At 47.8% G+C, this 22,542-nt stretch overlaps 1 protein-coding gene across 1 annotated transcript in view; it reads right to left on the bottom strand.

The window, feature by feature from the left end:
• Positions 1-9,920: 9,920 nt before the first annotated feature.
• Positions 9,921-22,542, bottom strand: part of LOC146338814 (dual specificity protein phosphatase 22-A-like) — a 32,501-nt gene continuing 19,879 nt past the window's right edge. Inside the window, exons 7-8 of the mRNA XM_084812832.1 lie at positions 22,171-22,342; positions 9,921-11,068 (exon numbers count right to left, since the gene is read on the bottom strand). Of these exons, the coding sequence (XP_084668958.1) occupies positions 10,847-11,068; positions 22,171-22,342 (394 nt within the window). The 3' untranslated portion in view covers positions 9,921-10,846. The remainder of the gene's footprint in view (positions 11,069-22,170; positions 22,343-22,542) is intronic.

Below are 22,542 nucleotides of genomic sequence, written 5' to 3'. Positions count from 1 at the left end.
TTCTGCCCGCGGCCCGATGGTTTCGGCCGCGGCGTGAGGGTGCCCCGCCGTCGCCGCCGCCTCGTCCTTCTCCGCGCCTTTCATTCGGCGCGTCCTTCGCCGGTGAAAAGCGCCCGGAGGGATGCGGGGCAGCACCTGGCAGCCGGGCGCGCGCGCCTCAGGCAGGCAGGCCGGGAGCCAGGAAAGGGTTCGGGGAGGGAGCTGGGTGGTTTCCGCCGAAACGGGCTCCGACTGGAGCTGCCGTGCGCCGGGAGCGTCCCGCAGGGAACCCAGGTTCGGTTTGCTTGGAAAGATGCCGCTGCCGCCGGTAGTTCGGAGACTTCCAGGCATCTCACGATGCCGGACGGGCACACCTGCTTGACAGGACGGAGTCTTTCTGAAACGCCGAGGTGCAAAAAAAGCCCAAAGCCTCACCACCGCACGTACGCGCGCGCAGGGCCAGAACTGGGGCCTCCGACCCCCCTCGAGGGATTCTTTAAACGTGTGTTTCTGGAACGGCTCCTCTCCCCGCCCTTCACAGTGCATGGAACGCAGGAAGCTGCCTTATTGTGAGTGGGACCCTCGGCCCACCTAGCCAGCACTGTCGACACTGACAGGCAGCAGCTCCCCAGGGTATCAGGGGTGCCTGCCATGCCATCCAAAAACTCCCCAAGGAGTCTGTGGAGTGCTGCGGATTCCATGAGCCTCTTGGCGCGGACAGTCCTGTCCCCCGTGCCCGTAGAGGAGAAATAACCACAGAGAGTTTAAACCTCAACAGGAACATAGGAAGCTGTCATACTGAGTCCGACGGCTGCTCCACAGAGCCCGGTGTTGTTGGCACTGACTGGCAGCAGCGGCTCTCCAAGGTTCAGGTGGGAGTTTTTTCAGCCCTACCTGAGATGCCCGGAATCGAATGCGGGACCTTCTGCGTGCAAAGCAGGGGCTCTTCCACACTTGAGCTATGCCCGTCCCATAGCATCATCATGATATGCGCAGAACCGCTAGAACAGCCCTCCCCAACCAGGAGCCCACGAGATCTTTGGTCTGCAACTCCCACCAGCCCTTGCCAGCGTGCATCATGCCCCTGTCGGAATTCCCCCCCAGGAGGAAGAGTTGGAGGCCCCAATGGGAGATGATGCCCCGCTCCTGCCAGGGCCCGCACCGCGACAGGGGCCTGAGTCTGTGGAGGAGCCTGCTGAGGTCCCAGCTGCTCGGGGAGGGGGGGCTCTGCCTCAGGGGGGGGGGCCGAGCAACCCCCAAGTCCCAGGGAGCAACTTTGCCAGAGGAGGCAGGCCCAACTCAGGGAACCGCCACGAAGTTCCAGGCTGCAGCAGAGGTCTACTTGGGAGGAAGCGGGCTCCTCGTGAGTAGGGCTGTGACCAGAGAGCTCGAACGCCCTGTGGCTGAGCCCTGGGTAGGGTAGCAGGCTCTGCTGTTAAAAGCCTTCAGTGTCGGCCTAGCTGGTGTTGGGAACAACACTGCTCCAAAAGGTCCCGTGCCTCCCAGGCCTTGCCCTGTGATCGATGTTCCATGATTCTCACCTTTGGGCTCCTTCTTGACTCTGCTTCTGGACTGTGTAATTTATCTGGGGAAGCCCAGGTGGCTGTGGTGTCCAGGAGTGCTTTTTACCAGCTTAGGCTGGTATGCCAACTGTGGCCCTCTCTGGAGAGGATGGACCTTGCCTCAGTTATCCACGCACCAGTCACATCTAGGCTGGACTACTGAAATGTGCTATGCTGCCTTTGAAGACAGTTCAGAAACTCCAGCTTGTGCAGAATGCGGCTGTCCAAGTATTGGTGGGGGCGAGGCGATCCGATCACATAATGCCCATACTGCACCAGCTGCCCTGGTTACCGGTGCATTTCAAAGTGGGTGAGATTCAAAAAGCTGGTTTTGACCTTTAAAGCCTCATATGGTTTCGGACCAAGTTACTTGAAGGACCGCCTTCACCCTAGCCTGCTCCCACTTTAAGATCAGAAAGAGAGGTCCTTCTCATTTGTCCATCCATGAGAGCAGTCATGTGGGTGATCACATATGAGAGGGCCTTTTCTGCAGTGGCCCCACACCTTTGGAACAACCTGCCACCAGAGGTCCACCATGCTGTGTCATTGCAGACTTTTAAGAAGGCCTTGAAAACATTATTTTACCGTGGCCTTCTCATGATATGACTGCTATTGTTACTGTTACTGCTGTTAACATTGTTGCTGGTTTTATTGTTGGTTTTTATTGTTGTTTTTATGTTTTTATCGCTTTTAATATTTTAACTGTTTTTATGTATTTTATTGCTGTAAGCCACCTTGTGAGGGCTTCTGCCCTGAAAGGCAGCCAAGAAATATTTTAAATAAATAAATCTGACTGCCTCACTGTGTTTTGACCTCCGCCTGCTCTTTGGACCACTACTGCCAGAGGGTGCCTTTATGCCAGCCTAAAATCCCACATTTAACATGAGGCTTTCTGCTTCTGTTTCAAATGCAGGATCACGACAGACTCCCTTTACATGCGCTTCCTTTTCCCCTTATCTGAGTCTTCCATATATTCATCTCGCTCCTGTTATTGTGACTTTTCCTTTTTTACAGAGGCAACTCAAGTGGAGCTCAAGCATGGTAATTTGATAGCTCATTATCTCCAATCTTTTAAAAACTGGAATAAAGGTCATTTAGTGCAGGAGACGCCCTGGAGGTTGATGACGTCATGTAAAGGACCCGCAAACTGCAAACTTCCATGAGTAACCAATCTTAATAGCAGGATAAAAACTCTGTGTGAAGAAGACTTAGCCTGACCCCACATATCTGACTGCTTGCCTGTGCTTGACCATTTGCCTGCTTAATTCACCACTCTTTTGTTTATGTCCTTGTACCAAGTCATCTTGTCTGCCTCCTGAGGAATCTGTATAACGACCAAGTAGCAATGGTAAGAACAGACCATGGAACAACGGACTGGTTTAAGATTGGGAAAGGAGTATGGCAGGGTTGTATACTCTCACCCTACCTATTCAACCTGTACGCAGAACACATCATGCGATGTGCTGGGCTTGATGAAGCCAAGGCTGGAGTTAAAATCGCTGAAAGAAACATTAACAATCTCAGATATGCAGATGATACCACTATGATGGCTGAAAGCGAGGAGGAGCTGAGGAACGTTATGACGAAGGTGAAAGAAGAAAGTGCAAAAGCTGGGTTACAGTTAAACCTTAAAAATACCAAGATTATGGCAACCAGCTTGATTGATAACTGGCAAACAGAGGGAGAAAACATGGAGGCAGTGACAGACTTTGTCTTTCTAGGTGCAAAGATTACTGCAGACGCTGACTGCAGCCAGGAAATCAGAAGACGTTTACTTCTTGGGAGGACAGCAAAGACAAATCTTGATAAAATAGTTAAGAGCAGGGTCATCACACTGACAACAAAGGTCCACATAGTTAAAGCTATGGTATTCCCCTTAGTAACCTATGGCTACAAGAGCTGGACCATAAGGAAGGCTGAGCGAAGGAAGATAGAAGCTTTTGAACTGTGGTGCTGGAGGAAAATTCTGAGAGTGCCTTGGACTGCAAGAAGATCAAACCAGTCCATACTCCAGGAAATAAAGCCAGACTGCTCACTTGAGGGAATGATATTAAAGGCAAAACTGAAGTACTTTGGCCACATCATGAGAAGACAGGACACCCTGGAGAAGATGCTGATGCCAGGGAAAGTGGAAGGCAAAAGGAAGAGGGGCCAACCAAGGGCAAGATGGATGGATGATATTCTGGAGGTGACGGACTCGACCGTGGGGGAGTTGGGGGGTGGCAACGGCCAACAGGATGCTCTGGCGTGGGCTGGTCCATGAAGTCACAAAGAATCAGAAGCGACTGACTGAATAAACAACAAATTGACTAGCAAACAGCCAAGACTCAGTTTAGAGTGGGACAGTATGGCTAAAGGTCAGGAATGCTGGGAGTTGCAGCCCAAAACATCTGGAGAGCACCAGGTTGGGAAACCTGCACTAGAAGGTTCAAAAGCAGTCTGAGGTAACAGCAGGAGGGAGGAGCTTGTTTTTCCAAGTCAAAAAAATTATATGGTATCAGTAACATACGTGGCACTTTATAAAGTCACAATGGCAGCAGACCTGCCCCAAGAGATTACATTAGATGTGGCAACCAAGGAGAGAGGACAACAAAGGTTAACAATGGACATAGGAAACTGCCTCATACCAAATCAGGCAGTATTAGTCCAGTTGGACCCAATGGTGTCCACTCCAATCTGCAGCACTCTCTAGGATCTCTTCAGATCCCAGCCCAGTTTCCTGAGATCTTTTAACAGGAGAAGTCGGGAAATTTATTTATTTACAGAAAGATTTCAGTCCTGCCCTTCTAGTGAATATGCACTATTCAGAGTGGCTTCCAACAATTTCAAACCACAATATGACATAAAACAATAGATTAAATAAATACAACGAAAATACAGCAGAAGCAGAGACCATGGATAAAACACAACCTTTAAAACACACACACACACACACACACCAGATACTTAACACAGCAAAAGCCTGCTGGGATAAAAATGTCTTCAGCAACCAGCAGAAGACAACCAGATAGGGGACCACCCATTCTTCACCGCTGCAGCCGCTGAGAAGGCCCTATATCTCTTGCCACCACCAACCGCAGTGCCAGCTCCAGGTTTTTGAGGGCCTTTGGGCAGGACCCCCTCAACAGGCCCCCCTCCCTTAGTGAGTCTACTGTCTCACTGCCGTTGACACCAGCTGCTCTTGTTTCTCATCCTCTAGTTCTCATCCTTGCTCCCACTTGCTGGCTTGACAGGCAGAGAGCCAGGGAGCAAGGAGGCCGCGGCATCTGCTGCTCCTCCTTCTCACCACCACCATTGACTGGGCCAGAGCAAGAGGCAGGTGAACAAACAGACTGGAATGAAGAAGAGGAGAAGAAAGTCCAGGGGGCTCTTGACAGGGGGGCCTCAGCAGGTGCCTGACCATGGCTGTCCTTAAGAGGAGTTTGAGCCAGGATGTGCATGAAGCAAAAGAACATAAAACAGCCTTCATCTCATCAAGGTCCATCGAGTCCAGCATCAGATTTCCAGCAGTTGCCAACCCTCCCCTAGGCAGAGCATGAAAGCAACCACTCATTCTTGCTGTTTGTTCTGGCAACTGGTACTCTGAGGCACACCATTTCTGAAACTCCCATATAACCATAACTGCTAATAGCCATTGATAGATATTTCATTCTTTCATTCATTACATTTATATGCCACCTTTCTTCCATTGTGGAATTCAAGGTGGCTACGTGTGGTTCCCAGGTGGTCCCCCCTCCAAGCACTGACCAGACCCAGACCTGCTTAGCTTCAGCATGGTGGCTGCCTCATGTGGCTTCAGACTATGACGTCTCCTTCATAAATTTGTCTGATCCCCCTTCAAAGGCATTTAAATGAAACCAAGTTTGTGAATGCTGGAAAACCGGACTACCCGAAACTTAAAATCCTCTTTGGAGGCCCTGCTCCACGTGCCCCGCCCAAATGAAGCGAGGAAAGTGACTACCAAGGAGAGGAACTTCTTGATGGTGGTACCCCACTTGTAGAATAGCTTCCCCAAAGAGGCTCACCTGGCACCTTCTTTATGCTCTTTTCTGTGCCAGATGAAGACTTTGTTATTCACCCAGGCCTTACATTTTAAACACTCCTTGGACTCTTGTTTTTCTGTGGGTTTTCATCTGAGCTGCTGCTAGTTTTAGACTATCTGTTAGAAAGGGTTTGTTTTTTAATGCTGCATATTTATTGTTTCTTGTTTTTCAGTATTGTATTTTGTACTGTTACCATTTTATTTTGTTTGTCTTGATCTGTAAGCCTGTTGTTGATATGTTTGTTGATGAGAGGACATCTAAATTTAATAAATCAGTCAAAACAATCAATCAATCAATCCAGTATAGTAGCTAATGCAGAAATTAACCCCAGGACTTGTGTAAATACTACCCAGGGTTACATGATGTGCTCTATCTAGACCCATGTACAAACTTGCACACATTCTAATGAAACTCACACACCTGCTTATAAGGAATCTTTAGACATTGGCCATAGAGCATGTATGGCTAAGAAGGCGATTCCTACCCAAAGAGATTCACACTCAGACATTGTTGAAGAGGATCATGCCACAATGGCACATTTATTGGGGTTTACAAAGATTCAAATGCACAAGTTAGTTTGGGGAAAATTAGCTGAGCAAATGGATTTAATACTTAAGACCAACTGGGGATGCTCCAGCCATCACCAAGTTATGCTTTGGTGAGGAAATTAGCTGTATTCTTGATGAAGCTGAGCTCCAGGCCTAAAAGTAATTTTCAAGACTGTGGGAAGGAGTCTTCCTGAGGCTTGAAACATGCATGCACAGAGAGAGAGAGAGAAGGGAAAGAGGGCATGGAGGCTACAATTTGTAGTAAGACCTTCTCAAAACAATTATACCTTTCCTTGGGCTGAAGCCCTTTCCTGCAGACAGGAACTAGTGCGTGTTGCAATTCCTGGTCTCAAGTGAAGAGGAAGGAAAGCAGAGAGCCTTGACTAGGGCAGGCGAAGAATCCACTGTTGGCACCTTGCTCTAGCAAGCAAGGAGCTTAGCGATTTCAGTGATTTCAGCATGGAGCCTTTGCTCTGGGAGCTCTGAGTGATTTCAGCAGCAGTGTGGCACCATACCCCTGGAGGGGTGAGGCACCTAGTGATTTCAGCAGCATGGCCCCCCACCTCTGGGAAGAGGGGACTCGGGATTGCCCCAACCTGAGGCTTCTTTTACAGTTCATAGAAAGGCAGTGACATCGCAACTCTGATGAGCCAGACACTGCTCAGAGGCACGGGAAATGGTGCTACTTGCTATGGGAGAAAGACTGAGTTGGCCTCCCATCCCATATAACAAAAGAGGGTGCTTGAGGATGATGGCTGTACCTGCCGAAAACAAAAGTCCTACTTACTATCTCTTATTCTTTTATCAAAAGATGACCTTGGACAATAGGAGCATACTGCAGGTAATTGACTAGGTAACTTACCAGATATCACTCCTGCTATCCAGCAAATTTATATTTTGCTGAATTTTCACCCCCACCTTTGTCTTTGGCGGATGGTAATTTTAAGAAGTCCATCAGCAACTGAATTGCCTGATCTAGTCTTGCATGATGCTCTCAATCCCATTCCTGTGCCTTTCTCCTACCTTTGCTGAGGCTGGGGATGAAGATGCCGGGCTTTTTGGCTGTGTCTCAAAATGAAGTCAGTACCGTTCACTCAAAAGAGAACTACTTCATAACACCAGAGAATCTAATGCAGTGCCTCAGCATCTCTTGAGTCGGGGAGTACATAAGAATAAGGCCACTGCTATTTTAAAAGGCATCGAGTATAAGCAATTGCTTCATTATGATCTAAGAATCCTCTCCATCCATCGCAAATTTGGATCGTCATGATTTAAATGCATTGTCAAGCTCAGTTCCTCCTACTTGCAGTTCTCTTCATGTGCATGGTGGTGGCAACAACTGACTGCAACCAAATTACAGGGTTATTCCAAACTATTTGCTGTGAGGGAAATCAACAGCAGGAAGTGAAATTAATCCAAATCATCATGGCTTGTGTAAAAAAAATGTCCTCTCATGATTCCTAGATGTTAAAGATTCATCATAACCCACTGACCTCCTAATTCCTGAAAACCTAAAGGGTTCTTGTTTTTCTCTGGCATCTTAATTCCAAATGCATTGATTTAAAAGTCCTATTAATTTCAATGGAGTTCATATCTAAGAAAGGGCACAATCTTCTGCATGTTTAGACAGAAAAATGTCCTAGAATTCCCAGCATTCCCCAGCCAGCCATGCTTGCTGGGAGTTGTTGGACATTTTTCTGTCTAAACATGCATAACATCCTAAATGTGTTATGATTGGGGCTTTAGAAAGATTGTTGGTACAAGCTTAGGGCAGAAATCTTTCACATAAACTATAGCAGAAACACTATTGTTTATAGGCATGCCTATGTTCCTTGATTTATCCATGGAGAACAGGAATACAATGAGATTTTGCAACTGAAATTGTACCTACTTGGTTTTCACCTCTGATTCTCCTACTAAGGGGTTTCCTATCAGAAGACAGAATATGCAACGTGTGAAAACCACACATAATGAGGTGACTGATCGATATATTAGAATTATCTAAATTAAAATGCCTGTATTGAACTCATGTGTCCTTATGTGGCCTCTATCTGTTGGTAACACCTATTGCAAATGTAATCTCTGCTTATCACATATCTACTATAACTTCCTATTCCTACCAGAAACAGCCTGTCTCTTCTTTCCATGTTACACTGTTGGCTTCCTGTGCTGTTTACAACCAGACACACTGTCTGGGTTTTTTCCTAACTTCCTCCCCAACCCATTTTGATTAACAGCAGAATTTGCAATTGCTTCACATATTGGTTGCCACAGGTCACTCTCCTAAGGAGTGGAGGTTCTTGGCATTGTCTTCCAACAGGTGGTCGTGGTTTGGAAGGCTGCCATCTTGAAAGGCCAAGGAGATACAGGTAAAGGACTAACACAAAAAGCAGGAAGGTCCCCATTTTCCTAGATCAAGGATGAGTAACTTGGGGGGGGGCATTTTCATACACACCCAGATGCCCCCATGGGTCATACTCCTGCTGTCGCCCTGCCACCAAATTTGGTTGGGACAAACACTGCAGCAATTTGCCACAAAGCTAAAATGGCCAAATTTAGATTGAAAACAAGCTATATTTGGCCATTTTAGCTGTCTGTAACCATGTGCAGCCAAAATTCAGTGGCAAACAGCCCATTTTTTGCCACCACCACCACAAATTTCAGTGGCGCAGTGTCCTAGAAGAAGAATCATGCAGCAGATTAATCGACAAGTGGGTTTAAATGTTAAAAAAAAAAACCTTGGCAATTTGCTGGGAGTTGTTACCACTGTTGTTTCCAGTAAAATATGACTCCTTCCCTAGCTGGAGGGTTTACCGTGATTTGGGACACTGTGAATGTGAAATTTCATGGGCACTGTCTACTTGCACTTGCATGAATGTTGCAGGCGCCAGTTGGATAGTTCCCATGATGTCCCTGGCAATGAGTGACACAGTTCTTGCTACCATGTATGCATTGGGCTGTCCCCCAGCAAAGAGGGAGTTTTCACAGGAGTCAAGAGTGAATAGTCTTATGGCTAGGCAAACTCTGGGGAAACCCCTGGATTAGTTACAACTTCCTGCAGGTCTTCCTTAGACTTTGCTATAATGGGTAAAGCTGACAATGATCTTCTCCAACCTCTCTCTTTAGACTAGTCAGTTTCAGCTATCCAGTACTGAACTAAACAACAGAAAGGTACAAATCTCTTACCAGTTTTAACATTTTGTCCCTGCCCCCACCCCCTTAGGCTAGGGAGAATAAAAGTAAGGGTTTGGAACCTCAGGTCTGGGGGCCAAATCTGCCCCCCCCTGCTGTCTCAATCCAGACCTCTGGGGTTCCCCAGGGGGCCACCCCCCTTTCTCCCAACCATCAATCATTTGGTGGTTTCACAGCTTTTGTGCAGTTCTTCCCCCATTCTAAAAGGTTGAAATGCCTCTTGTAAAGCATAGTTACTGGCAGGAAGAGCTGTGAGCTAAAACATGCTAAAATTTGGGAAATTTTAGCCCTGCCCCTTGTGCCTTTGGCCCTGCCCACCACTGGAATGCAGCTTCCTCAAGAGCTTCTCCAAAATGGAATTCAGCCCCCGACGTGAAAGAGGTTCAGTACCACTGAGCTAAACTGGGAATGTGGCCCTGGATGCACAGATAGAAGATGAGATCTCCTATGTGACTTGACTTTGAGTCATGAAAATGTGTGCCAGCAGCATACGTGCATGTTGGTAAGGCCCTTAATTCACTGGAAAACAGAATAAAGCCCCTGGCACAAATGTACACAAAGCCAAACTAGGAAGTTTTACCCAAGAAAGTTCTGTTGAATTTACAGTTTAATTAGAATGATGTGGGGATATTTTCAAGAAAAGCAAAATTGTGCCAGTCAGCATAAAAGGCATTTGGGATACAGAGAGGGAGAGGGCAAAGGCAGAAGGAACAAACAACGCAGGAATGAACCACAGTTTGTTTACTAGACAAACCCTAGGTTAAATAAACCATGGGTTAGCATTAAGTGTGAACTAGGCCAATGTTCACAAGAACTAGAAGACACACCTCCAACTGATCACTCCAAACGGCCCACATTTCTGAAGACTACAAATGGCCATTTCCCATGTGACATGCCCCAATAGCCATATTCAGTAGTTGAAAACTAAAGTGCCTGCGCTAAAGAGCAAATGCTCTCCATCTCGCTTGTGGAAGCACCCCTCAAGGATTTGCAGGTCAACCTTCATCTTCTCAACTTGCTAGATACTGGCACTATTGCATTTCAAATGTCTCCTCCTGAAACTATAATCTTTGGTTCAAGACCATCACCACCTGTTGTCCTTGGCTGTGGAAAGCCCTGGATGGCCGCTGAGAGTCATGCTAAAGGGGAGCCCAACTCAGAGAGACCTGTTGCTGCAGCCTACCCAGTGAAGTCATACAATGCATCTGCGGCAGAGCCAGAAAGCAAAACAAGAGAGGGTATGGCTCTAACCACTTGAGAATGCTGACTGCAACAGCATCTTCAAGATGCGGCTCGTCGGCTTGCTCACCACCATAGGCCAAAATAACCAAACTGCTCTTCCTAGAAAGAAAACAGGCAGAGTTCAGTCCAAGCTTTTAATGCAGCCTTTCCAGCTCAGGACCCTCCAAACATGTTGGAATATGACTCCCATTATCCCCAGATGGCTGCAGATTATGGGAGTTGTCATCTGACACATCCGGAGGACATCTCAGCTTGGGAGAAGCTGCAAAAGGAGTCCTTGTTATCTGTTCATCCACCGGCAATTGCTGCTGCTGCTGCTGCTGCCGGCATAGGGGGCATGTGGCCGGGGTCTGGTTGGGCTCGGAGCATTCATCCAATTTGTCTCTCCGAGTCCAGTTTGCTGCTCTTTTAGTTTCTCTTCCTGCAGTGTGAGTAAATGCTGCAGCTGTTCTTGGTCACGGAGTGGGTTCTTGCCGTACTCCTGCTGGATCCAGACACGGTACTGCCAAGACAAAATCCCAATGCTGTAAGCTAAAAGAGCAAGGCAAAGTTACTGAACGTACTCCATCCACAAGGCAACCCATGTAAACAACTGGGGCACAGCGGGAGTATGTCAAATGCAGCTGCATTGCCAAGAGGATGGTGAAAACACAGGTGGGTGCAGCAGTCTTTTTCTAAACTGGTTTCTTAGCACAGCATGCTTAAGTAGCCACCAAGGAAGCTGCCTTACACCAGGCCAGACGGTCTGTCCATTTAGCCCAGGGGTGCAGAGGGTAGAATCCAATGGCTGCTTACGCCTCCGCCGATTCTCTTGGGCCCTGTTGATTCTTTGCACAGGCAGGACTCACGTGCACAACAGTGATTTAGCACCCTGAAACAAGCAGAAACAAGCAGAACTGGGGCAGGTCGGCAGAGCTCCCTTATGTGAGCTCCGCCAACCTGTCCCGTTCCAGAAATGAGCATTTTCGCTCATTTCCGGTTGCTCCAAAAGCACTAAATCTTCCTTCCGCGAGCAGTGGATCCCGCTTGTGGACAGGAATCAGCAGGTCATAAGGGAACTGGGGAAGGTGCGAGTGCTTTGTTGGATTCTGCCCATTCCGGACCGATCTACATTGCTTGCACCCACCATCGCAATGAATACGGTGTCCCGTCGGGTTAAACGCTCTCGCATTAAAACGTGATTATTCACACTCACCCATTTTCCCCATTGCAGTGCTTCAGCGAATGCGCGAGCAAGGTTCACACTCGAGCGCTGTGCTGTTTTCCTACTGTTTTCCTGCGCGCGCTTGTCTGATCTCAGATGCTAAGCAGGGTCGGCCCCGGTCAGTAGTTGGTAGGGATGTTAGAGAATTCCGCCTCGGATCCCAGGGAGGCCGAATTCCAGTAAATTCGGGGGCCGAGAATCTGTAGTGGAATGGAGCAACCCGCCCCACCACCCCGCGAAAACCCCATGAAACGGAGCCTACCTGGCTGTGTCTCTGCCTGCAGCAGCTCCAGCGGCTCCAGCTGCTGCTGGGCGGCAGCCGCAAATGGCGGCCGCTACGCCGGCCGCCATTTGCGTCCCTGGCAAGCTGTGATAGGCTACCAAAGTATCTACGTAGCCTATCATGGCTCAGGGCAGGGATGCAAATGGTGTAGCCACCGCCATTTGCGTCCGTGTCTTTAGCCGTGATAGGCTAAGTAAATATATACATAGCCTATCACGGCAATAGGAGGAACGCAAATGGTGGTGGCTACAGTGGCCACCATTTGCATCCCTGTGCAGCCCAGCGGCTGAATGTCCGGCTGCAGGCAGCCTCGCCAGTGGCTCTGCGGAGTCACCATGGAGCGGAGCCGGCTGGGGGGGATTCCGGGGGGAGGGATGGAGCGCCTCCCCCCCACCATGGATTGCCCGGCTTGTGAAGCTTCACAACTTCGAATCTTTGAAGATCATGCCTGAATTAGGGGAAAAAAAACATTGCGGAGAAACCCCGATTCTGCGAGGGTAACGCCTTAATGAAAAAAAAACACATCCAGAGCGGGGGATAGGAGGGGGTAAAATTTAGTCTCATTTGAAGGGATAGAACAACCCCCTGCTCAGTGCAGGAAGCCTGATTCCCAGGCGGTCACCCATCCAACTACTGACCAGGGCCGACCCCACTTAGCTTCCGAGATCAGACAAGCACGTGCATATCCAGCCCTTTGCTTGTTGCTGAGGAAATGGGGGCTGCTGAGGAAGCTATGCGATCAGTAGCCGGAAGAAGACATGGGGCTGTTGAGAGCTGTGATTGGACAGGAGGGAAATACAAACACCGCCGTATATGGACAGGCGGGGGAGGGGACTACGACCGGATATGGTAGCGAAGGTGGAAAATCAGAGCACATTAAGGGGAAATACCGGGATATTCGTGTATTGAAAGCAGGAGCACGGAAGTGGGAAATTCCAGTTCCAATTCGAGGCGGGTACTGCGTAGTGTGAAAGGCGGGCAGTGAAACCTCATTGGAAGTGAAAAAGGGCGGTAAGTGTAGATCCAGCCTCCCTCAGGCCCAGGTACCAAATCCATACCACCTGAGGTTGCCCAGATGGCCACCTCCCTCCCCCTGTCCCCCAGCTGATTTTTGGCGCCCGCCGCTGCACCAGAGTGTGTCAGGAGGTTCAGCCTGACTGGTGACAGCCTTCCATAATTCTTTTTGGAGGGCAGGAGGACCTTTGTAAAGAAAGAGTCCACCAGATTTGTAGCTCTCAGGACTCCTTGGAGGGAGAGCTGCATGCAAATAAACAGCATTGTCCCTGATCCAGCTGTAGTCATGGGCGACCAGTCACATGTAAAAACTGGCCTCCCTCCCCAGGTGCAAAGACAGATGGCTTTTCACATCTAAAGAGACATCCAGTTGGTTCATTACGGCTGAAATGAACTGTGGTATGGATCAAAACATGCCTCTACCACAGCCTTCCCCAACCTGGTGCCCTCCCGATGTGTTGAACTACATCTCCGATCATTCCTAACCCCAATGGCTGTGGATGATGGGGGTTGTGGTACAACACATCTGGAAGGCTGCTTTATATCAACAACATGCCCAGAAGTCTACTTATATACACAGATCTGTCCCTCTCTTTCTTGCTGGAGCAGGACAACTGTGTGCAATTATTTTATTTCTATTTTATTCTAATACTGTTATCCAGTTCAGTTTCTCTCTGCCACCCCGTCTCTTAGCTAAGCAAAATTATGACTATTAAAAACATTTTTTAAAAAACAGCCATGTTAATAAATGCTGAAACATTGCTATCTGATTTGAGAAAGTCAGCTGAGCTATTTAAATGTTATGTTTAAAAAAGAAAGAGCACAATGTGTGTTAATTTCAAACCAGAAAAAGAAAAACCAGTGTGAGAACCGACATAAAGCCATGCGAGTTAAGAATTAGGAAATAATGAAAATGTCACCCATGCAACATATCCAGCCCTCCACCAGCCAGGACCCTGCATCTGAATTCTCTCTCTCTCACTCATAGCAGTGTTTTATGGTCCCTTGATCATTCATGCTCTCAAGTGGGCTCTCACCAACTTTGGGGGACTTCCAGTGGGAATTTCTGATGTTTTGCTTGTAATGACAGATCTGCCCTCTGTGCTGCAGAAACCCACTGCTTGAAACTAGTCACAGCATTGCTTTGAATCATGAAGGCAGGCAAGAGGATTTTTTTTTTAGGGTGTAGATGATGCTGCCATGCTGTTGGCTACATGCTAGACAGGTACATACTGCTGCTAAACAAAAGGCCAAGAGACACTCTGGCTTGAAAAATAACTCTGTTGGATTATTTGCAATTTTTTTTTTTGCAATTATTTTTTTTTGTTGGATTATTTGCAATTTTTTGTTGGATTATTTGCAATCCAATTTTTTCCTCCATGCATAAGAGTTATACTCCAAAAATGAACATTCTTTCAACTCCTATAACGTTTCTTCTTCCTTCCCATCCCTTCCTTGTGTGTCATGTTTTTTTAGATCGTAACCCCAAGAGCAGGGATTATCTTGTTTGGGGAGCAGGATAAAAAGGCATTAAATAAAGAAACAACAACAACTACAATAACAGCAGCTAACCAGTGGCCATGCTAGCTGGGGCTGATGGGAATTGTAGTCCACAACATCTGGGAGGTGCAAGGTTTCCTACCTACTTTAAACTCTTTGCTTCCTCTGTAAGTTTGGGTCAGCAGCAAAAGCAACAGCCTATTTGGAAGAAACTGCTACTGGATTTAAGAACTCATATCTTCTCTCATTATACTAGACCACAGAATTGTCCAGTGAAACTGGTTAGCAGTAGATTCACGACAGGCAAGAGAAAGGACTTCTTCACCCAATGCATAATTACTTTTTAGAACTCATTGCCACTAGATGTGAAACTTAGATGAAGGCACAAATACATGGAAGAGAAGAGGTTTGTCAGTGTAAGTCATGATGGCTGTATGAAACCTCCATGGACAGTGACAGTATACCTCTGAGCATCAGTTGCTAGGGTCAAACACCAATTGCTTTTATGTCCTGCTTTTGTGGACTTCCCAGAAGCATTTGACCAGCCACAGTGGCAAACAGGATCCGGACTTTATAGAGGGGTCCCCAACCTTTTTGGGTCAGTGGGCACATTTGGAATTTTAAGAGAATGGCATCGGTCGTTTCCCAAAATGGCGGCTGGGCAGGCTTGCCCATTCATAAAATGGCTGCCATGATCGGTATAGCCAGTCACAAAACCCTCATTTCCCAGAAGGCAAACTGGTGGTGAGACTAAACGAAAAGTAACGTGCCCAAAAATCTACGGATGAGGCAGAGGTGGTGCCTGAACTCAAAAACACAAAATCTGTCTTTTGAACCTAAATAAAGATGGCACTAGAAGACAGAACTTCCCTTTGCAAGATGCCAGCATCCCAGTTCAAAAGAAATTAATTTTTAAATGTCTTAAGACATACAGTAAAAATCAGGAGGGGCAGGGAGCCTGGTAGGCACCAAGGGACGCGCCCATGGGCACCACTTTGGGAAAAGCCTTTGCGTTCTTCTCCAGCATGGCTTTTATGTTCTTTCATGATTAGATACTTCCTCATAGGGAGATCCAATAACACAGCAACCCAGAGGTCTAGAATATTGTTGTCTGTCTCCCCAGTTCAAGAAGACTTTGCACTGGAGCTTAGAGCAATAAGGGAGCCATTGCTTCAGTGATGATAATTAAAGCAAGAGCTCATATAGGAGCTGAAGAATCCAACCCTTCTTGGCTCTCAGCCAGGCTTGATCTGTGCAAGAGTATGTGTGTGTCTCCCCTCCCAGTGCCAGATCCTGGTTTTTGAGAACCCTGGGGCAAGACCCCCGCAATGCCCCCCTCCCTCAATGAGTCTGCCTTCTCACTGCCATTATCACCAGCTGATCTTGCTCCTGATCCTCATTCTCATCAATGCTACCGCTTGCTTGCTTGACAGGCAGAGAGCCAGGGAGCAAGGAGGCCATGGCATCTCCTGCTCCTCCTTCTGACCACCATTGTTGTCCAGGCCAGACTGAGAGGCAGGTGAAGAAGCAGGTTGCAGTGGTGCAGAAGAGAAGCAAAGTCCAGGGGGCTCTTGTCAGTGGGCCCCTGCTGGGCCATGGGCCCTTGGCAGGTGCCCCATCATGCCTACCCTTGATGCTGACCCTGATGTCTAGATCCGAAGGGTCATTGGGAGGCTTGTGACAGGCTGCCGGGGGAATCCTGCTCCTCCCGCTCCTCCTCCAAGGAGACCCCAGCTACCAGGCCTAGGCAGGGCTGAACCCAGAGAACTATGCGGGCACTTATTTATTGTATTTATTTATTACATTTCTATACTTCCTAACAGCTGAAGCTGTCTGGGTGACTCACAACATGCACTTCCAGCAATTGGAGTGGAACTGTATGTTTCACTGGCAAATGCTGAACAATGTAGAACCAGGTTGCAGGGGGGGGGGGATATTTGCCGAGGGGCAGCGGTGATGCATAGCCTTTCTCTTGCCACCTTCTGGATCCTCCCCGAGGCTGCTTTTTTCCCTCCTCCCTCACCTTCCCGTCTTCCTTGTGTGCCATTTCTTTTAGATTGTAAGCCTGAGGGCAAGGACTCTCTTGCTACCGATATTCGTAAGCCACTCTGGCTCAAGAGCAGGATTCAGTAAATAAAACAACTGAATCATGTTCTCACTAGAAGAGCAGCCTATCAATATTTTAAATACATCAACCTCCAAAATGGCCACTTGTGGGGAGACACTGTTACGCTGTTTGAAGGGCAAGTGCTGCGATGGGGCAAGGGAATTCAGCATCAAAGAGAAGGTATTCAAGCCACAGGCATATAAAAGCGACAACTTGGGCGTGGTGCCACTACAAACACCCTTTGATTGGCAAAAGTTGCATTTCCAGTCCATCCTGCAGAGATAATTTGGCTGGATTTGCCTAGTGGAGCCCTCCACACCCACAAATAGCGCTGGAGGAACACAAATTTACTTTTCGTTTAGAACTGAATGTGAAATTGGGTTCTAGATCATTTTCTAGATCTATAAGACATGGAAATAAAAGGTCCTGTTGGCCAGGATCAGACCCACAGTCCATCTAGTCCAGGCTTCCTCAACCTGGCACCCTCCAGATGTGCTGGACTGGAACTCCCATCATGCCCATCTGGAGGGCACCAGGTTGAAGAAGGCAGATCTAGTCCACCAATCGGTTTCCCACAGTGGCCCTGGAAACCCAGAAGCAGGGCATGAAGGCGGCAGCTCTTCCTTACTGTTGCCTTTCACCACCTGTTATTCAGAGGTAAACTGCTGCTGACACTGGAGGTTCTATTTAGCCATCATGCCCAATAGCTGGTGATCAACCTTGCGTCCGTGAATTTGTCTTAATCCCCTTTGAAAGGTGGTGGCTGCCTGTTGCACATCTTGCAGCAGTGAAATCCATAAATTGCATGCTGAATGTGAAGAAGTAATTTCATTCATCGTAATCATACACACACATACAGATGTTCTGCTCACTGTTAAATCAGGGCCTGCTGATGACCTAAAACAGATCTGTGTTACTGCCTGAGGGATGGGGAACCTCTGGTCCACAGGCCACATACAGCCCACAGGAAGTCCCAATCCAGCCCCTGCCTCTCCTATCAGAGGTAAGGGATTTCCCCTCCTCCCAACTGTGCTCCGAGTTTTTTTTTAAAGCCTCCATTAATAACAATGGAAGCTTTTGAAAACCCTAATTGCAGCATGGGTGGGCACTGGGGGGGGTTGCCTCTGGAGAGGTGAGGGCCAACCCTCCGTTCCCAACCCTATGACCTCCCCAAAATCACCCTTCCCCCACTGCAATCAGGTTTTTAAAAAACTTCCATTGCCCACAGTTAGGGTTACCAGGTCCAGAACAACCCACAGAGGGCCCCTGGTGATGTCACGGGCGGGGCCCTGGTGATGTCACAGGGGGTCACTGGAGGTGGACCCGAGGGCACCTGTTTTCCTGTCCCCAAGTCCTTTGCTACACAGTTCAACAAACCAACACACCAACCCCCCTCCCAGACATTTCTCCAGAATAACAATACCAGGAAAGCAATTTGTGGCAGATCCCACTTATTGGAAGCAAAAGGGGTGGGGGGAGAAGACAAAACCGATTTCACACACAGACAAACTGAGCAGCTGGCAATTAAAGTCAATGACTGCAAGAGAGGGAGTAAGTTTGGGTTACATAATCTCAGCATACTAAATTCACAGAACCAACAGAGAGCAGGCCTTTTTTTTTTAAAGTGACTTAAAAAAAAAACACAATTTATCCAGAATGTGTCACAACACAGTGAAAGGCATTCGAAAACGAGCCCGCTTCTCTGAGTTCTAAATTAAAGGGAGATGGGAGACCAGGAAACCCATTTCACACACAGCAAACTGAGGCACTGGGCAATTAAGAGTCAATAACGGCAAGTGAGGGAGTTTGGGTTACATAATCACTTGAAAAAAAAGTGTGGCCCAGCAAACATTAAACAGGAGGAATTTACCCTGGGATATGTGTCAACTTGCACCATCAGTGGGAAAGAAAGGGTCTTTAAAACCACATGTTCACAATGCGACTCAGATGCATTATACAGCAAAACCGCTCTGAAATCTGTTTTAGATATGGAGTGGTATACAAATATTGTCAATCGATCAATCAATCAATCAATCAATAGGGTCCCAAATTAACAAACCAACCCAACAACCCTTCCACCCACCCCCACAAATGTATCCAGAGTAACCACACAGATAAAGCCATTTCTAGCAGAGCTGGCTTCTTCAACACTGACAGCAAAGGCAGGAGGGAAGAGGGAAACACCCATTTCTCTCAGACATACACATGCTTCCATGGGAGTAAGTCCCATTGAATTCACTGAGACTTCTTTGTGCCTTACTTCTGAGTAGACCTACTTTGGATTTACGTATATATCCCATCATTTAAAAGCAATCATCATAATCATCAACAACAACAAATGTCATGTTAAGTTGCAGCACCATAAATTCAAAAGGATTTATATTAAGGACTGAATCCACCCACAATTCATATGTGCCATGGGCCTCAGGGTATTGCAATTCTTTCTTTTTTTCCCCTTTCAGATTCTACACAGCATCTCTCTCTCTCTCCCCTCCCCTCCCCACCCCCCAAACCTCACAGTAGTAGCAGCAGCAGCTGCAGGGCTGGTTGGGGCAGGAGGGCAGTAGCTCAGTAGGGGAGAGGGCGCCAATCCGCAGCTCCTGCCAATCCCTTGCTCAGGGAGGGAACCACTTCAGCAGGAAAAACAGCGTGGCTGCTGCTCCAGCCTTGTGCGCCAATTATCGCAAGAGGTCATCCAGCTCCAGCCTCTCAGGATAGCTTGTACGAGGGAGTGGCTGGCTGAGTGGGTGGGAGGGCGGTGTCAACTCCAGACATGTCAAAAATGGGACCCATGCTCCCTCCACTCTGCTTTCTTCCATCACATCCACCGCCTCCTGCACAGGGTAGGGGAAACGGCAGCCAGCGAGAGCTCTCACCTGGAGATTTCAGCCCCTCCCATCCTGCCCGGAAATTCCAGATGAGGTCCGGAAACTCAGGGCAAGGCCCGGAGACCTGGGAAGCCTCCATTGCCCACAATGGAGGTTTTCTAAAAGCCTCCATTGCTCACAATGGAGGTTTTCTAAAAGCCTCCATTGCCCACAATGGAGGTTTACTAAAAGCCTGATTGCAGCAGGGGAAGGATCATATGTGCGTGTGTGTGTGTGTGTGTGTGTGCGTGCGTGCGTGCGTGTGTGTGTGTGAGAGAGAGAGAGAGAGAGAGAATATATAGATAGATATAGATATAGATACACATACACACACACACACACACACACACATATATGAGAGACAGCGTGAATGGGGTTTGAGCAATCACACTGGGGCCACTGCCAGCAGCGGGCTAGCTGGGATGCAGCCCCTGACATGCTTGTCCAGAACCAATAAGGACCTTGGGCTGAAAGGGGTTCCCCACAGCCACCGCTGCCCAGAATCATCTTTCCTGTATCCGAAGCACTGCTGGTTGCCATCACTGAAGGGCCTGCTGTTTGCACACTCCGCTCCCAGGCCCTCACCCCTCACTGTGGGAATGTTCTGTCCTACAAGCCCATGTGGGTGATGCCCACATCAGCTGAATTTGCAGAGGTGGAGAGCTCTGCTCTTTGGGGGAATCCCAGGCTCAGAGCTTTTGCAAGCTGATGGGCATTTTTGGCCAAAAGCCTTCTTGCGTGGCCTTGGCTGCTGGGCGCCACTGTGTCATGTGGCCAGCAGCTCTGTCTTCCACCCTCCATTAGCCCAGCACGCGGTTTTCTCAGAATGTCCCGGCTTCAGTGGGTTTTTTTAAAAAAACAAACAAACAAACTTCCTGAGAAGGAAGTTAACACACAGGGCAGCGGCCCACACAAGCCAGCAGTCACAGCGCTACAGTTAGATAAGGCTTTAGACTCTGGATATCATGGTCTCCTGTGGTGAGGCTGGGCGGGTGGGGTGTCACTTTGAATGGTAATGTATATTATTTCACTTACTTCAAAATATGGTAAGCCAGTAGGGGAGCCCTCCTGCTCAATCTACTGAAAGGGACCCTGGACATCTGCCCCAAAGTCCTACTCTAATGGTACCACTGCTCAGTGAAAACCTGCTGACATTCTAAACTATATCACATGCTCACAAAGAGTTCCCCTTTGGGTACCAAGAAGTAAACAGTGGCTGCAAAGAGAAGAGCACTTTCACTTGAAGTCTTACTATCCTCAGGAAATCAAAGGCTGTCATATCCTACCCGCCTAAGTATTCTTATGGGTAGGATCACTATCTGATTGCTCTGAAGGCATCTGGGTTTGGACAGAAAGGGGATCTGAAGGATTGCTTAAAATCTTTAATAGGGATGGGTGGGAATTTTATTTCAGTTTGGTTTTGAAAAGAATTTACCAAAATTCTCTGAAGTCCTCTGAAGTTGGGAGAAAAAGAACTGGAGACTTAAAAAAAAAAAAAACCCTCAAATATGGGTGAAACCAGACCTGACAGATTCATCCATCCAGGCCCAGGGCTTTGAGTGCTTTGCTCTTAAAAGTTTACATCTGGAATGTACACAAACATAAATAGGGATAGCTTAGCCACTGTGATCCGTACACGGGGAGCCTCACAATTAGACTACTGTAATGAGCTCTAAGTGGGGCTGTCCTTGCACCCGGTTCAGAAGCTGCAGCTAGTGCAGGATGCAGCAGCTAGAATGCTCCGTGGAGATATATACATACTCTACCTGTGTTAAAAGAACTCCACTGGCTGCCTATTAGCTACCGAGCCATGTTCAAGCTTTTGTTGCTTGTATACAAAGCCATAAACAACTCTGAACCAGGATACCTAGCTGACCGCCTTCTGCTATATACACCCAATCGACCCCTGAGGTCTTCAGAGGAAACCTTATTGGTCATTCCACAACTAAGTGTGTTGCCAGGTAACAGCATGTAAGCAGGCCTTCTTGGTTGTGGCACCCACCTGCTGGAACACCCTCTTGTTCAAGAGGCGGAAAGTGTGTTGAGCTTTAAATGCCCCTTGAAGACATATCTGTTCACGCAGGCTTTCCCTGACTTGTAGTGGATTATGACAATGTTCCATTTTATGATTGCCTTGTGGTAATGTTTTTATGTATTTATTGCTTTGTTTGTTCTTTCATTGTTTGGCTTTGTACTATATTTTATATATGCATGTGCCGTGAACTGCTAGGATATTAAGTGGTATAAAAGTAGTAAGTAAGTAAGTAAGTAAGTAAGAATGAATGAATGAATGAATGTCTATGAAAATAACTAACTACTCACTAAAATAAAGAATGTGTACTATAAATTAAGCCCATGGTTTTCCTCCCTCTGATCAACATTCCCGATAAACCCCAGAGGACTGGGAGGGTACAGTTGCAGTCGTGTCCTGCTTGTGGGTTTCCTGTGGGCAGCTGGTTGGCCACTGTGTGAACAGAATGCTGGACTGGATGGACCCTCGGTCTGATCCAGCCCAGCTCTTCTTATGTTCTTATGATTTGACTCACAGGCCTGAGGTTGAACATCCCTGCTGTAAAAGATTGTCCTGAAACGCCAACTAAGTATGCAGGGTGGGAGCATGAAATCATACCTCTTTGAGCAAAGTTGTTTCATACTCCTGAAGCTGCTCCTGGAAGCCAAAGTTGGGGCTCACGTAAGAACGGACAGCTTTGGTGGCTGCCAGGCACTCTTCCCAGCCGAAGCTGGTCACTGTCATGAGGTAGGCTACCAGAATGGTGGTGCTGCGGGAAACTCCAGCTAAGCTGTTGTGGTAAAATGCAGAAGCAACATTTTAAGATTACAAACAGGTGTGTAGAAAACACACACATTACGATCTCACAACGGTAGTGGCGGCGACACCCAAGCCCCTGTACACTCTGCAATGCCTTCCCATGATGTAGCTCAGTGGCAGAGCACATGCTGTGCATGCAAAAAGCCCTAGGTTCAATTCCCAGTTTCTCCA

Source organism: Heloderma suspectum, chromosome 8 (assembly GCF_057233095.1).
Source record: "Heloderma suspectum isolate Gila_16-S chromosome 8, 16-S_ref, whole genome shotgun sequence".
Lineage (NCBI taxonomy): Eukaryota > Metazoa > Chordata > Lepidosauria > Squamata > Helodermatidae > Heloderma > Heloderma suspectum.
Note: the sequence above shows the minus strand (reverse complement) of the source record. Positions and strands in the feature narration are given on the sequence as shown.